The sequence below is a fragment of the Nymphaea colorata genome, chromosome 6, assembly GCF_008831285.2.
Source record: "Nymphaea colorata isolate Beijing-Zhang1983 chromosome 6, ASM883128v2, whole genome shotgun sequence".
Classification (NCBI taxonomy): domain Eukaryota; kingdom Viridiplantae; phylum Streptophyta; class Magnoliopsida; order Nymphaeales; family Nymphaeaceae; genus Nymphaea; species Nymphaea colorata.
The window spans coordinates 23217719-23234976 of NC_045143.1; the positions used below are offsets into that span (position 1 = coordinate 23217719).

The 17258-nt window shown below is 42.1% G+C and overlaps 2 protein-coding genes across 4 annotated transcripts in view; both read left to right on the plus strand.

Moving 5' to 3' along the window:
* The window catches only part of LOC116255768 (peroxisomal nicotinamide adenine dinucleotide carrier-like), a 64756-nt gene extending 49801 nt beyond the window's left edge, over positions 1 to 14955 (plus strand). Inside the window, exons 9-11 of one of the 3 annotated variants that reach the window (XM_050078384.1) lie at positions 13058 to 13159; positions 13839 to 13893; positions 14464 to 14955. In XM_050078384.1, coding sequence (XP_049934341.1) covers positions 13058 to 13159; positions 13839 to 13893; positions 14464 to 14654 — 348 coding nt within the window. In that variant the 3' untranslated portion in view covers positions 14655 to 14955. Of the gene's footprint in view, positions 1 to 13057; positions 13179 to 13838; positions 13894 to 14463 lie in introns of all 3 variants that reach the window. The other 2 variants (XM_031631754.2, XM_031631755.2) reach the window with 2 other exon arrangements.
* On the plus strand, positions 365 to 1982 carry LOC126410152 (uncharacterized). Its single transcript, XM_050078385.1, has 2 exons — positions 365 to 1553; positions 1847 to 1982. The coding sequence occupies exons 1-2, from the start codon at positions 524 to 526 to the stop codon at positions 1888 to 1890; spliced, it is 1074 nt and encodes a 357-aa protein (XP_049934342.1). The 5' UTR covers positions 365 to 523; the 3' UTR covers positions 1891 to 1982.
* Positions 14956 to 17258: the final 2303 nt, after the last annotated feature.

Here is a 17258-nt window from a genome sequence, read left to right on the forward strand (position 1 = left end):
GTGTTTAGTGTTGAATTAAGTGAAATATAATTTTTCTCTCTCCTAGGGTTGCGGAGTGCCCCTAGGTCAGAGCCTCCCCGTGGTTTTTCACCTCTTTCTGAGGTTTTCCACGTAGATTGTGTGTTCGTTCTCCACTCTCTCTCTGTGTGGTTCGTGTTTCTACATGGTATCAGAGCCAGCGGAGTTGGAGAAGCGTTTTTTCCGAGGATCGTCAAGTTTTTTCGTCGCCCGACGCCGTTGAAGTTCCGGCGCCGCTGCTGCCCGTGTGACGTCGCCCTGCTTTGCCGCCGCTGTCCTTTGTTCCGCCGCCGCCGTCCTCTGTTCTGCCGTCCTCTGTTATGCCTCCGCGGTCCTCCGTTCGTCCCGTTCTTTGTTTCTGCCACCGTGGGTGGCCTCTGTGTTGCGCCGTCGCCTGCTTTACGTTGCCTCTGCCTCATTCCCGCCGCCGTCGCCGCTGCCTCCTTCCCGACGCCGTTGCCTCATTCCCGCTGCTGTGCCTCTTGTTGCTGTGTGCTAGTTTGTGATGGCAGAAGCGATGGGGACTCAAAAAGATGCCGTTCTTGACACGGGCAGCGCCTCCAAGACTGAGAACGTGCCGATCCAGGTCACCTCCATCCGTCTGACCAAGGACAATTACCTATCTTGGTCTGCCGCTCTCGAGATTGGGATTACTAGCCGTGGGCGTCTCTCTTACATCACTGGCGACAAACCTGCGCCCATCAAATCTGATCCTCAATGGGCGACGTGGGCGTTGGAGGACAGCCAAGTGAAGGTGTGGATTATCAGCTCCGTGTCATCCGATATTCAGCCCCTCATTCTGCGGAAGCCGACCTCTTTTGATATGTGGACTGTGCTTGCAAAGATGTATGGTCGCAAGAAGAGACATTTGCGCACCTATCAGATTAAACGCAGTATTTACTCTCTGACACAGGGTGATTTGTCTGTTGCTGCCTTCTATGCTGCCCTGAAGACCAAGTGGGAGGAGTTAGATTATCATGTGACTGATGAGTGGACATGCGGTTCAGATCATTCCCTCTACTGGGAAAAGGAATGGATGGACCGTACGTTTCTGTTTCTGGGAGGCCTGCGGGATGAATTTGAGTCTATTCGTAGCCAGATTCTTAATGGTGATGAGATTCCGGGGATAGAGGAAGTATATGCTCGTGTTGAGTCTGAAGAACAACATCGCCAGGTGATGCATCTTGACACCGGTCATGGCCCTTCTGCCTTTGTCAGCCGTGCCTCAGGGACTGGGCAGCGTCCTGCCCGACATTGCACTCATTGCCACAAGTTGGGGCATTCGGTGGATTTCTGTTGGGATCTTCATCCCGAGAAGAGACTGGTCAGAGGTCGTCCTCCCTCTGGCAAGCGTAGCCCTTCTGTGTCTGATTCCAGTCAGAGCAATTCTTCTAGTGGTGCAAAGTCCAAGTTGTCCCCTGCTCAACTCAAGGAGCTACAGGCGTACATCAGCCGTCTATCTACTACCCCTGAGGAGTCCTCCACGTCTGAAGGGGCTCAGCTAGCCCAAGCTCTCGTTGCCTCGACTGATCAAGGTAACCCTTCTCTTGGTGATTGGATTGTTGATAGTGGAGCCACTCACCACATGACAGGGGACTCTAAACTCTTTCAAGAATATCAACTTTCTTCTGGCAAGCAACGCGTGTCTATGGCAGATGGGTCTTCTATCTCTGTGGCTGGGAAAGGGAGCTTGTCCCTGTTGAACAAATACCGTCTCCACAATGCCCTGCATGTTCCAAATATTCCTGTGAACTTACTCTCTGTCAGCAGTATTACTAAAGAATTAAACTGTAATCTGATTTTCTCTGCTGATCATTGTTCCCTGCAGGACTTGGTGACGGGGAAGAAGATTGGGATTGGTTCGGTTACTGATGGGCTCTACAGGCTGCCGGTCCAAGTTGCTTCAGCATTGATTTCTGCCACGAGTGGTCACTTGTCTGGTGTGAACGATAGATCTACTGTTCTGCGATGGCACGAGCGTCTTGGACATCTACCCTTCCAGTTAATAAAGAAGTTGTTTCCTCATTTGTTTGCTTCTGTCTCAATTGACTCCTTCGCTTGTGAAGTGTGTCAATTGGCTAAACATGTCAGGGCTTCGTACCCTATTTCTTTGAATAAAACCACTCATCCGTTTGCCTTAGTTCATTCCGATGTTTGGGGTCCTTCTGGAGTACCCACGTGTGGTGGTTGTCACTATTTTTTGACGCTTATTGATGATTACTCTAGATGTACGTTCGTGTACTTGTTGCGAGAACGTAGTGAGGTTCCAGCAGTTGTGAAAAACTTTGTTGCCTTTGTTGAGACTCAATTCCATACTACTGTTCAAGCTTTCCGTACGGATAATGCAAGGGAATATGTCTCCCAATCCCTTGATGAATTCTTGAAAGGCAAGGGTATTGTTCATGAAACCTCTTGTAGTTATACCCCTCCTCAAAATGGTATAGCTGAACGTAAAAATCGTCATCTATTGAATGTTACCCGGGCCATTATGTTCCAACGTCATGTCCCGAAGCGGTATTGGGGTGATGCACTTCTCACTAGTGCACATCTCATTAACCGTATGCCTACTAGGGTGTTGGATGGTCAGTCTCCTTATTCTACCCTGTGGCCCACTCAGAATCCGTGGCCTCTTACTCCTCGTGTCTTTGGGTGCAGTTGTTTTGTGCATAATCATAGCCCTACTCTCAAAAAACTTGATCCCCGGTCTATTAAAGGAGTTTTCCTGGGGTACTCTTCCACTCAGAAGGGGTATAAATGTGTGGATCCCACTACTTCCAAAGTGTATGTTTCGAGGGATGTCACATTTCATGAACATGAGTCGTATTTTTCGGTGAATCCTCTTCAGGGGGAGTGTCTTGGGAACAAAGGGGAAGAGTATTCCTCTAATCAGCTAATTCAGTTTATGGAGTTTTTGGATTACAAGGTTAGTCCCAGTGTGATTGACACGGTCACGGTCAGTAATGAGAAGGGCAGCCATATGGAAGGGGTCACAGTGGATGCTCAGCCCATTGTTGCCCGGGATCACTTGTTTGGCCAGGTTTATGTCAGAAAGGAGAAAGCTACAGTGGAAGATGTTGGTGATGAGGATAGAACCAATCCCAATCCTGTGATCTCCCCGGATGACCCAAGTCCATCGAATGAAGAGCTCCCCATTGCTGTGCGCAAAGGCACCAGGTCATGTACTTCTCACCCTATTCAGAGATTTGTTTCTTATGCTAAGCTCAGTACAAATTACAAATGTTTTATCACAACCTTATCCAAAGTTGTTATTCCCAGGTTGGTGGATGATGCTAAGGATGATCCCAAGTGGTTACATGCTATGACAAAACATGGGAAGTTGTTGATATTCCTAAAGGGACACACCTAGTTGGCTCTAAGTGGGTTTACAACGTGAAGTACAAACCTGATGGCACTGTAGATCGATATAAAGCTCGTTTGGTTGCAAAGGGGTTCAGTCAGAAGTATGGAATCGACTATCTTGAGACCTTTGCCCCTGTTGCAAAGTTGAAGACCGTGAGGGTTATTCTTGCTCTTGCTGTGCACAGGAAGTGGCGCATGGACCAGCTTGATGTTAAAAATGCGTTCTTGAACGGCCATCTGGAGGAAGAAGTCTATATGAGCATGCCTCCCGGGTATGTTCAAGAGGGAAAATGTTGTCACCTCAAGAAAGCTTTGTATGGCTTGAAGCAGTCGCCTAGAGCTTGGTTTGAGAGACTAAGGATCGTTATGAAGTCTACTGGGTACAAGCAAGGAAATGGAGATCATACCCTATTCATAAAGCAGAGAGGTGGTCTGGTGAGTCTTCTCCTTGTCTACGTTGATGATATGATTGTCACTGGCAGTGACGAAGAAGAAAACAGAAAGATGAAGGAGAGATTAGCTAAGGAATTCGACCTCAAGGATCTGGGTAAGCTGAGATACTTTCTGGGGATAGAGATTGCTCGATCAGAGACAGGGCTGGTTATGAATCAAAGGAAGTACACTCTTGACTTACTAAAGGAGACAGGCAAACTTGGTTGTAGGCCCTATCTTACTCCTATAGAGTCGGGAACTAAGATAAGTATCAAGACGGGCACTATTCTGGATGAGGAAGGAAAAGGGTGATATCAGAGGCTAGTAGGTAAGCTTATCTATCTTACTCTAACTCGCCCTGATATCACGTATGCGGTAAATGTGCTAAGTCAATTTATGCATGCTCCCACGGATTGTCACTGGAAGAGTGCAGAAAGAGTGTTGGGATATCTAAAGAATGACCCAGGAAAAGGACTGTTGTATACTCGACAAGACAAACTTACTATTGAGGGCTACTCAGATGCAGATTGGGCAGGTTGCACTGACACAAGGAGGTCTACTACAGGGTATTGTATCTTTCTTGGAGGTAACCTAGTTGTTTGGAGAAGTAAGAGGCAAGAAGTATGTTCGAGGTCTAGTGCTGAGGCTGAGTACAGGGCTGTTGCAATGGGGGTTACAGAGATGCTGTGGCTGAAGATTCTTTTGACTGATATTGGTGTGGAACTGGGAGATAAAATGAAGATGTACTGTGACAACAAGTCTGCGATTAATCTTGCCAATAATCCAGTTCTACATGACAGGACCAAACATGTGGAGATTGACCGTCATTTTATCCGGGAACGCATTGACTCAAAGGAGCTGATTCTGCCATATATGAAGTCTGAAGATCAAGTTGCAGACGTCCTAACTAAAGGGCTTTGTACTTCTTCATTCGAAAAGAATGTTAGCAAGCTTGGCATGTTTGACATGTATGCCAAGCTTGAGGGGGAGTGTTAGAATATGTTGCTGTGGGAACCGGATCCATTCCTGGACCCGGTTCTATGGGGCGCGGGTACCGAGGCGGGCTCGGTACCCTAGGCGGCTTCTCCTCTCTCCCTCTTTATATTGTCACTTGTGTTTAGTGTTGAATTAAGTGAAATATAATTTTTCTCTCTCCTAGGGTTGCGGAGTGCCCCTAGGTCAGAGCCTCCCCGTGGTTTTTCACCTCTTTCTGAGGTTTTCCACGTAGATTGTGTGTTCGTTCTCCACTCTCTCTCTGTGTGGTTCGTGTTTCTACAGATTATAATACTGCATCACAGCCTATTTCAGCAAGGAGGATATGATGCAATGAGATGAAGGGATGCATACACAAAAGCCCATGGTAGACAAAGATGTGTTTGTCGTGTCCATTTATATACAACAATTGTTGCAAACATTTCCAAGGGACAAAAACACCCTTAAACACATGGATATTATAACATGATAAGCTTATACATGAACAACATATAGAGCAAGTTTGGATTTGGATTAGCTTGAGATCCAACTGTTACAACTAATACATGCTCCCTCATGTTGTATGCTCCTGAACCGTGACCATCTCTTTAAAAGCCAAAAAATTGATGCTTTGTTCTCAATTAAACTATATTGGTCTCAATTTCCTTATCTTCCACCTTTTACTGGATGATTTGGCTCAACCCACTTAGAGTTTTCTCTACTCTATGAAATCTCACAACTGATAGTAGCCAGCTTATCTATAATGTTCTTCATTTTGTTTAAATTAGTGTCACCAGAATCACCCTGAATTGGCTGACTAATTTGTATTTAATTGTGGCAAACTTATTTGATTTGGCAGCTGATTCAAGAGTCCCATTTTTTAAATAATTTGAGGTTTTTCTCATTTCAATATTTTTCATTGTGTCCTTTCCATGAAATGCTTTTTAAAAATATTTTTCACTGATTCAGCAGAACTTGTGAATCAGCTGATTTACCAAATCAGCAGCCTAACCAATTTGGTTCAAGAACCTGTTTTAAATATTTCATGATAAACATTTAGTGTTTCTTCAAGGTCTAAAATTTTCCAAGTGCAATCCTTGCTTCCAACATTTGGGAAGAGGTTTTCACATCAATCTATTCCATAATTCTGCCACTAAACAATCATTCGAGATGGATATCAACGTCTCCTAGGATAAGGTGCATTTAGTGTAAGCAACTAATTCCTCAGCCCGCTTCAACCAAGCCAATGAACCATGGAGCTGGATTTTGAACAATTTGAATTGAGGCCATTCTTATCCTTTGTTTCCTGCTTAGCAAATTATAGTGAGGCTGGAAGTGATCCATCCAGATGTCTAGAGTCTCTAGACAGATCTTGACTCCCTTATGCAAGGAATCATTTGCCTCTTCCAAGTTTTTCATGTACATGCTGAATTAAGAATCAGTATAAGAGAAGAAAGAATCCATGGACTTGAATGACAATAGAAGAAAGAAGACTATATATATTCAGCAATGTAAATGAATCATCAGCTCAGCTGCATGCAGTTTTCTGAAGGGACATTTTGCTTTTTCCTGAAATCCCCGAATTCCAGTCTGAAACATGTGATCAAACCTTTTGAAAACTTGACATACTTTAAGGTCAAAGACCGAAAAACAGTTTCAGGAAACATGAAAAGATGTACTGAGTTGTGAATCTGATTTTGATGAAATAGAAGAAATAGTAATCTTGATCAAAGAAATCAGGACATGTTAGAGAGACCAACACTTTAACTTTCAGAAAGATGGAAGTTTTTGTTAAGACGTGTTTATACTCAGTATTAGGCTTGAGAGGGCACTTGTGTAATAATGTTTCTTTTAATGACTTTCTTGTAACTTATCCCTCTCCTCTAGTCTATATAAAGAGGAGTTAGGGATTCTTTCGATGTTAATTAAAGATTAGTTCTCTTAAACTCATCATGGTATCAGAGCTCCAGCCGTCTCCTCCTCAGCGAGTTGTCGCCGACTGAGCGGCGCCGGCCGCCGCCTCATCGGCGTCAGTTGCCGCCGCCCTTTGCCGCCCTGTCCATTGCCGCCCGCTGTCCATTGCCGCCTGATCCATCCCTGCTGTCCCTCGTCGCCCTACCCATTGTCTGTCTGCGCTGCCTCCGCCTCCGCCTGCGCCGCCGCGCCGCCGCCGCGTGTGCACTCTGCCGTTGCTCCGCCCAGCAGACTGCTTCGCCTGTCATCTTCGCCGCCGCCTCAACGCTGATTTTTTTTTTTCCTCTCAGCGTCTTTCCGCTGCATGCTGCTCCGCCGCTGCTCTGCACGCTGCTCCTCCGCTGCACGCTGCTCCGCCGCTGCTCTGCCCGTGGTTCTGCACGCTGATTTTCTTCTCAGCGTCGTCTCTGGTATCTCTCTTCGTTCAGTTCTGCTGTTGCCTCTTCTCGCCGATCAGACTTCTGGATTGCTATCTGCGTTAATTGCTTCATGATCAGCATGTTGTCTTTCGCTATGTGATTGTATTCTTTTGCCTGCACTTCCTATTCCGTGGCTCGGTTTCCTCCTTTGTGTTGAAAGATGTCTGAAATCAGCAGTGGCGCTAATACCTCTTCCTTTGTATCGTCGGGAGAGATGAAGAGTTCCCCATTTTCCAACATTATCACCAAAATGGATGGGGGTAATTACGAGATGTGGGCCATGCAAGTAAAAAGAACTTTGATCGCTCATGAGAAGGAACATCTCATATTGGAGCCCGAGCCCGTACAGAAGGTAGGAAAATATACTACTTGGTTTAAAGATAATTCATTGGTTATGGTATGGATTGTTGGTACTCTCTCACAAGAAATTGCAAATGAAGTCTTGCACAAGGACAGTGCAAAGGATATGTGGGATTCCCTTGCTGCCACGTATTCACAGGCAAGAAATGAAACGCGCATTATGCAGCTTCATCATGATATCCATCAGATGCGACAAGATGGCCGACCTCTTCACACTTATTATTCTAGTCTCAAGTCCATGTTTGAGAGACTGAATAGCTACTTTCCCGCATGCAAGTGTGAACAACAAAAGGCATACAGAGATATGCTTATGGTAGGGGTCTTTCTTTCTGGTTTAGACTCTGTTTATGAATCCGCAAAGAACCAAATGCTTACTAGTCCCTCGATTCCTCCTATTGATGAGGCTTACAGTAGGCTCAGCAGAATTCCGATCTCTGCATCGACTGTTCCTGATACCACTTCTGCTATGCTTGCTACTCGTGGCAGAGGTGGACCCTTTTTTGCCAGAGGACGAGGGGGCCGTGGCCGTGGCAATACCCCTTCGCGCCCTGTATGTCAGTTTTGTCACCGCATTGGTCATATTGTGGATAAGTGTTAGCAGAAACATGGTCGTCCAGCTTTTGCAAATCAGACTGTATCTACTGATTCTCCTGAGCAGCCTAAGCCTCAGCACACTGCCTCCTCCAGTGAGTTGCATGTAGATGACATTCTCTCTCAGTTGAGGCTCTTGATTGGCGACAACGCCCATCAAGCCCCTGGTCCGACCACTTCTACTGTTCCTACCGCTGCGAGTGCTTCTTCATCTGGTATGTATTCTGCCTGTACAGTCTGCTCTCCTCCTGACACTACAGATTGGCTTATTGATTCTGGTGCATCGACACATCTCTGTGGGGATAAGACGCAATTCACCTCTTACGTCCCTACTCCACCGGGTCGTTCGGTTATTCTAGCAGATGGAAAAGATTCACCAGTTGTTGGACATGGAGAGGTCCAACTTACTTCATCATTGCCGCTGCAGCACGTTCTTCATGCACCAGAATTCCCCCATAGCCTACTTTCTATCAGTCAGATTACCAGAGAATTAAATTGTCGTGCTATATTTGACTCTTCCTCTCTTGTGTTTCAGGATATACTGACGGGCAGGGTGATTGGCAGTGGCCGTGAACAGGGAGGTCTCTACAGGCTAGTGCATTCCTTTCCCTTTGCTGGATCTACCTCGTCGGGGTCGTCCTCATCCTCGGCTTATACTTGGCATTTACGTTTTGGACATCTCCCGTTTCAGAAACTGCTGCATGTTCTCCCTCAGCTGTCTCATAAGTCGTCTTTTCAATGTGAGTCTTGTCAGTTAGGCAAACACCATCGGTCATCCTTTCCTCCGCGGTCTAGTAGAAGTAGCCACTCTGTGTTTGAGTTACTTCATTTTGATGTTTGGGGCCCGAGTCGTACTCCTGACCTTCAGGGTCATCGGTATTATCTTGTTGCTGTTGATGATTACAGTCGTGTTAGTTGGGTTTTTCTTATGAAACACAAATCTGAAGCGGGTCATGTAATCAAAAATTTTATCAATGAAATTCTGACTCAGTTTGATACTTGTGTCAAGATTGTGCGCTCTGACAATGCTCTTGAGTTCTGTGCTTCCTCTTTAGAACAATTTTTCAGGGATAAGGGTATCATTCACCAAACTTCTTGTGCCTATACCTCTCAACAAAACGGGGTTGCTGAAAGAAAACACCGCCATATTCTTGATGTCGCCAGAACCATTATCATACACAGCCATGTTCCTCATTCTTATTGGGGAGATGCTGTTCTTACAGCATGCTATCTTATTAATCGCATGCCGTCATCTGTGTTGGGAGATCTTATTCCTTTCTCTGTTCTTTTTCCTGACAGAGAATTGTTTTCTGTTGCACCTCGTATTTTTGGATGTGTTGCCTTTGTTCAGTTGCTTGGTCCTGGGAGAGATAAGTTATCCCCTCGGGCTATCAAAACGATCTTTGTTGGTTATTCCCGCACTCAAAAGGGATATCGTTGTTATGATCCTTCTACTCGTCGATATTATGTGAGTGCTGATGTTACCTTTTTTGAGTCCACCTCTTATTTCTCTCCAAATGGAACTCAATTAAGGGTGCCTGAATTTAGTGATGAAGTCCACCTTCCTTTACCTCTCATGAGTTATCCACAACCCGTTGCTTCGCGTTTTGGGGCTATCTACCAACGTCGCACTAAACCTGTTCAACCTGCCCCCTGTGCTCCTGTGCCTTCACCCAGCATGCCCAAGGTACTTCCTGAACACACAAATCCTGCTGACCATTCTTTATGTGATGATGCCACAGGGGACTCTCCAGAGCATGCTACGGGTCCTCATATTAATGAACTTGATATGCCTATTGCTCAAAGGAAAGGCAAACGCAGTTGCACTATGCATCCTCTCTCTGGTCATTTGTCCATGGCTCGACTCACTCCTACTTACCGACAGTTTGTCAAGGGACTGTCGGCTGTAGCTCTTCCACAGACTCCCATGACCGCTCTTTCTGATCCCAAATGGGCCGCAGCTATGCAAGAAGAGATGGATGCCCTTCAGTCTAGAGGCACCTGGACACTAGTTACTCCTTCATCTGATGCAGCTATTGTTGGTTGTCGATGGGTATTTACTGTTAAATACAGAGCAGATGGCAGCATTGAGAGATATAAGGCTCGCCTGGTTGCAAAAGGCTATACTCAGACTTATGGGGTTGATTATTATGATACCTTCTCTCCTGTGGCACGCCATGCTTCTTTACGGGTTCTTCTCGCTGTTGTCGTCAGCAAGAATTGGTCTCTATCACAACTTGATGTCAAAAATGCCTTTCTGTATGGTGACCTACATGAAGAAGTGTATATGCAGCAACCACCAGGGTTTTGTTGCTGAGGGGGAGTGTCAGAAAGTGTGTAGATTGAGAAAGGCAATTTATGGTCTGAAACAAAGTCCTCGAGCTTGGTTTCAAAAATTATCAGAGAATATTGAGAATGAGGGCTTCAGACGTTCTTCGGCTGATCATTCCCTTTTTGTCAAGAAAACTTCTACAGGTACAGTGATAGTTCTTGTCTATGTTGATGATATCATTGTTACAGGGGATGATATTCAGGGGATTTCCAACATCAAGGGCGTCCTTGGACGACACTTTGTCACCAAGGATCTTGGTGAGCTACGCTATTTCCTAGGTATTGAGTTTGCCAGAAATCAGAAGGGTCTTATCATGTGCCAAAGGAAATACGTTACTGATGTTTTGCAAGAGACAGGTATGCTAGGATGTCGACCTGCCTCTACACCCATGGACATCAATACTCGCTTGTATGATGATGATACTGAAGATGTTGATGCTAGACAATATAGAGGGATTGTTGGGAAGCTCCTATATATCACTGTTACTCGACCTGATATTGCCTATGCTGTCAGCAGAGTGAGTCAATTTATGGATAAGCCCAAGAAAGTCCATTGGGATGCTGCCATGATGATTCTCAGGTATCTGAAAAATTCACCAGGAATGGGACTCTTCTTTCAAAATGGTACATCTCTCACTATATCTGTGTATGTTGATGCTGATTATGCGGGATGTCACCTTGACAGAAAATCCACTACTGGGTTTTGTGTGTTTATTGGATCCAACTTGGTCACATGGAAGAGTAAGAAGCAGACAGTGGTTGCCAGATCAAGTGCAGAATCTGAGTATAGAGCTATGGCTCAGGCTACTGCTGAAGTTATGTGGGTTAGATCTCTGATGTTGGATCTTACTGTGGAAGTGCCTCTTCCTATGCAATTGTTAGGTGATAACAAAGCTGCTCTGTTTATTGCTAATAATCCTGCTTTCCATGAGAGAACCAAGCATGTTGAAGTAGATTGTCACTATACCAGAGACATGATTCAAAAGGGGTTTGTAAGTACCTCCCATATTTCAACTACAGGGCAAACTGCTGATATTTTTACTAAAGCTCTTGCAAGAGGACCATTCCAAAGTTGTTGTTCCAAGTTGAGCTTGTTTGACATATACGCTCCAACTTGAGGGGGAGTGTTAAGACGTGTTTATACTCAGTATTAGGCTTGAGAGGGCACTTGTGTAATAATGTTTCTTTTAATGACTTTCTTGTAACTTATCCCTCTCCTCTAGTCTATATAAAGAGGAGTTAGGGATTCTTTCGATGTTAATTAAAGATCAGTTCTCTTAAACTCATCAGTTTTGTACATAATAAATAAGATGAAGAGACAAGGGATCAAATAAATAGGCTTTACCCAAACATGATTCTGAATTTGAGAGCCAACTACATAAGGAAAATTGACAAATGGCTGTGGTTGCTGTCAATAAACGGAGAAGAGAAGGAAATCAAAAAAGGAATAAGAAAAAAGTTACGATTTTTTTTTTAAAAAAAGGAGAAAATTTGCGCCTCAGAGATTTAACAGTAGATCTCTGTGGGCATACCAGTGGAATTCACACCCTATGCTCTGGTACATTGTCAGGGTTTGATGCTCCACCAGAGTATTTCAGCAAGGAGGATATGAAGCAAGGGGACAAAGAGATGCACAAGAAGCCACGACAGCCAAAGATGCGTTGGACATGCCCTAAATTATGTACCTCTTGTTACAAACATTTACAAGGGATTGTAATAAAGCTGTAACACATACCCTTATAAATGAAGAACATACACAACACTTGTTGATCTGGATGAGGTCCATGTTAGAATTTAAGGATTAGCTCTAATGTAAGTATGCATATATGTTTTTATATGTACTATCATATATCTTAAACTCCTAACAGTTTGATGTATGATTTGTATGTATAAATATATGTATGTATGCATAGGCCTTTTTGTATTTATTTTCCTTTTATTTTTCTTGTATTTTTCTGTTTATTTTTTATTTTTTTATTAGCAAAGGGAACTAGCTGTTGGCTGCTCCCAACGGCTAGAAATCTAGCCGTTGGAGCTGCCCAACAGCTAGCTCCTTTTTATCATTCTTCGTTTCTTTCTTTTATAAATATGGGACTTGGATCCCTTGCTTAGCATGGGCCTTAAGGCCTGATTTGTGTATTATTTGAGATTGAATACAAGTTTTTCACACCTAGATTGAGGTTTCTCCTTGTGTGATTTCTTGGAGTGGCTGGTATCTTCAAGAGTGTGACTCTTGAAGTGTTTCTATCATTAAGTTTAGGCCTGATTTACAGTCCAGACCTGATTACCAAAATTAATACTGCTTACATATAATCTGCATGATCATTTTCTTAACATTTGTTCCATCTTATTTGCTGTGGAAGAGATTTCCTGCTACCTGATAGTTTTTTGCTTTTTTAACAAATAAAATTGCAATCTTCAGGTGAGGACAGTAGCATGTAGGAAGTAAATATAAGGGTTAGAATTCCCTTTATGTGGAAACTTGCACCACGTCTTTTTCTTTCTTTGGGATACCATTCATAAGTGAGAGTATCTCATCCATGTTTTTTTTGTCACGGTTTTCATAGTTTTCTTATGGACATTTTGTATTCCCTGGACAGGTTTTCTTACTTGGAGCTATTGCTAAATTGGGCGCAACTGTTTCCACATATCCTTTGTTAGTAGTTAAGGTGGTTTATGAAATTCACGTGCTCAACTTGTTGGTACTGAATATTCATACATGTACTTCTCTGTTATTCTTAGTTACTTTCAGATGTCCTTGGAGATGACAGACAAATTTTCCATTGTATTAGAACTTAGTAACACTTAATTTTTCTTGATTTTATGAAAATAAATGCTTTGACATATGATGGAGATACCTAAATGCCTGTGTCAAAACCATTATTTGGTAACCATTGCCTCCAGTTGGAACTGGTATTTATGTCATGTTAAACTGATGAATGTTGATTGTTATATGTACGTGGGACACTTTTTTATAGAAAGCTTGATTTTCTTAAACTTTCCTCCAGTTTTTCTTATGATGTCTATTCTTTTAGGATTTTTAATAATAAAAATAAATTTATGACTTCACACAATGTATCTAACTATCGGCTGTCTGATGCACATCATGTTGTGCACTTTATAATATTGGTCTTTTGGTTAGCAATAGATGAACTTGTCGTCTATCCTAGCTGTAGAAAGTGAAACATGGTTGGCACAAGAAAGTTTGTTCTCAGGAAGTGATTCATGGTACATGGATAAACATTTTTCTGCAAGTACTTGTATGTTTTCTTTAAACATTTTTCTGCAAGTACTTGTATATTTTCTTTAGTGTTAAGTGTGGTTCTTTCTTCTCTGCTTTGCGAGACCTAAGTTACTTTTGTCCTGCTTTTCTTATTGCAGTCAAGACTCCAAGCAAACCAAGAGATTGGTGGTCATACTTTTCTTAAATATGGTGGTATGTTATTTGAAAAAGTTTTATCTGATTAAATATGCAGTCAGGGGATACTAAAATGTAGTATTTAACTTTTTATCATTGGACGGACATCGTTGCTGTCTTTTTCTCCATCACAGTCCTTGATTCTGTTGAAAACATGTCTTCATACTCTCAGGGAGAGAGAAGAGAGAGACACTAGCAGTTGGTTCTAACCATATTTACAATTTGCATCTGTGGAATGACTGACAAACCAAACTAGGCTGTCCACCACAAAAAATGGTCCAACTTTTAGTATTTATAATGCAAGTACAATATAGGGACCATGAGAAAGGACCTGAAAAACGGTTGAGCTCATCAATATCTAGAAAGGGGATGACGCTGATAAAGTTCCAAAGACCTTTCCCTCTAATACTTGTTTCCAAGTATCCAGTGTAACTTCATTTCATGTCAGCTTGACACAACATGTGAAGTGTTCATGTGATATTGGTTAAAGTTTAAACATGTTATAAGATAATTATTAAGCCTTCTACCTTCGTCAAAGAAGTTAACAATTTTGTTTCCAAGTTATGTTTGATGGTTTAACTGATCCAGGTACGTTGGATGCAATCATCAAGATGATCCGTTATGAGGGACTACATGCATTTTACAAGGGAATGACTACCAAGATTGTGCAAAGTGTCTTTGCTGCCTCTGTGCTTTTCATGATGAAGGAGGAGCTAGTTAAGGCAATCCAACTGTTATCTAATAAGACTGGGAAACTTATTGGACATGTAGCAATATGATTATGGAATCTGGATGATGTTTCAGTAACCCCATTATTGTCATTGCTGTTCAAAATGCTAAAGAACAGTATAATGAATTACTTGCTTTTTTTTTAAAATATCAATTCATACCATCAAAATTCAGTTGTACTTTTAGTTTCTAAAAGAAGAATTCAGACTCAGTTGTGGCAGCTACTTCAGCAAGAATTGGGAGGTTGGTCCTTTTCTCCCTTAGGTTGAAACCGTGGACTCTATTCTTGAGTTATAAACTTTGTTTCATTGGTGTAACATGAGAAACTCAGTTATTCTGTTTGCTTTGTAATATGAGTGGTAATTCATGTCAATAGATTAGTCAATCATGAGTATTGGCCCAGCAGGGGAAGAAAGGGACAAGTTACCTTCAATGTTGAAGCAGTATGAAGTTGTCAATGTAATTCTTGGAGGAGAAACATGTTGCTGCCCTTTGACCTGAGGAGCTTTGTCCACCAATTAAAGTCTGGAGCTTCAAGCCTGTCAATCCACAAATTATTTTAGTAATAGCCATTTCAAAATCTTAATAATCATTGGCTAAGAAACTAATCACATAATATTGCATCTTTGAGGACAGTTGTTTCTAATTGTTTGAATTAGTTGAAGAACTCGAAACTTATTTGTGAAATTTGTTTAAACTATTTAAGGTACTCAAACTTCATTATCAAGGTGGGAGCTACATTTGCTTGGTTGGAGTAATGCAGGTTTGTCTTAAATCATGTTTTATTCTTCATGACCATATTATTTGCAGAAAGTTCAACTATTTACTCTCTCTCCAAGTTTGTTTTAGCTGCAGATGTGGATGGCACAATCTTCTTTTCTGAAGATTTTGTTTCAGGGAATGCTGAATTTTGGAGCAACAAGCATGTTTATCCTTCGCCTATCCATTTCACAAAGATGATGGAGTTGCAGCCTCAAGCAAAAGTAAACTTAACCGCGTAATTTGCAAGCTTATTAATGCTACACTGTTATGTTCAGTGCAGGAAGCACATTTCTATGGAAACTGTATCCTTTTGGTTCTCTATTTCTATTGTAGCATTGTAAATGCATTTTTTCCCTTGACCTAGACTTTATGGATATAACAACATAGCTTCCGGTGGTGGGAAAGATTATTGATAGTGGGTAATAGTATAGCTATTTAGAGGATGAGTTAAAGAGGCATAGTGTGCTCTTTCCGTATAAGGTATGACATCATAATCTAAATCCTTTGTGATGAATGTTACAATTAGTTCTCTACATTATTCTTGAAATTGTTTGTAAAGTTTTATTTCTAACAAAATGATTTTTGTTAAGTGAGAAGACTTTAAGTTTCTAGGTAGTCCTTTGCAATATTTAATAGTTAGGAGATCTCTTTAAACATTTTTCTATTTTTGGTTGATGTTATTTGTAAGTCTCTATTGCTGCCCTAATTTCTTTATTAGTGAGATTAGGGTTAGTTAATAATATGATTTACTCTCTCTACGACTACCGGCTGTAACATGATATAAGGGCCAAGCGATATCCACCCTTCTCTGCCGGTGGCTGACGTGACTTTTTGTCGACCACTTCTTCTCCTTTTTTCTCTCCCACCTCTTGTCTTCCTCTATCATTCTTTTCTCCTCATCTCTATTGATCGGGAGATAGTGGAGCAGCATGGAAGGGGAACCTAATCACATGTGAGAGGTATGTGTGATTAGGTTCCCAACATGGATGTAGTGGAGCGTGAGCAACTGCGTGGGAGTTGCGTTGGCAAGTTCTAAGTCAGATCTGGGCTCGTGGAAGGGTGTTTGTACATGGACCATATTCTTATTATATTTTTTTTGGCTGACTGGAAAAGTGGTTGCAATTTGGGTATACTCTTATCAGAGTGATCGTCTGTATTATATGCATATGTGGATTCTAGTAAGCAATGGTACGAAGCCTACTACGTAGGTGGACGGATTTACTGAACAACAAGTTGGTATAATTTTTTAAGTGCTTTTATTGATGTTGGAAAATTCTGCTGCCTAGATCCTCTCAAGTTGATTGCTGTGATTGGTGGACTGATTTATTAACAGCAAGTTGAGAGATATTGTTTTTAAGTACTTTTATTGATGCTGCAAAATCCTGCTCCTGAAATCCGTTGAAGTTGATTGTGTGTGCTATACTCTTGATTTTATCAAAATGCAACTAAATTAAGGTCATATTACCCAGTCTTGCATTATAGTTGATGAAGGCAAGACAGAGATGTAATATGAGCATAAGAACACGAGCAACCTCTGTTCATATGACTACTATAAAGTTAGATGAATCTAATTATGAGATTTGATTTCTTGTGTTTATGATGTCTGTGATTGGACATCGGAAGAAGCATGTTATAGAAAAAAAGAGTCTGTGGTGAAAAGTGAAAAATATAGTACATGGAAGGAGATAGTAAATTATCATGTTATGAATCATGAATAGTGTGCAACCACAACTTACCTCTACTATTGCATACTATAATACCTCTACCAAACAAATGTGAGATTTTTTGAAATGTACTCTAATGACAAAAATGTTGCAAGATCTTGCAGGTGGAGGAAGAATTACTTAATTTGCGACAGGGTGATCAAACTCTTGTACAGTACTTTGCTTCTA

What these genes read in the sequence shown, in the direction of transcription:
- LOC126410152 (XM_050078385.1), top strand. Translation starts at nt 524, where the DNA reads ATGGCAGAAGCGATGGGGACTCAAAAAGATGCCGTTCTTGACACGGGC. An exon ending in CGTTGCCTCGACTGATCAAG is followed by an intron (nt 1,554 to 1,846) that starts GTAACCCTTCTC and finishes TGTTCCCTGCAG; the next exon opens with GACTTGGTGACGGGGAAGAA.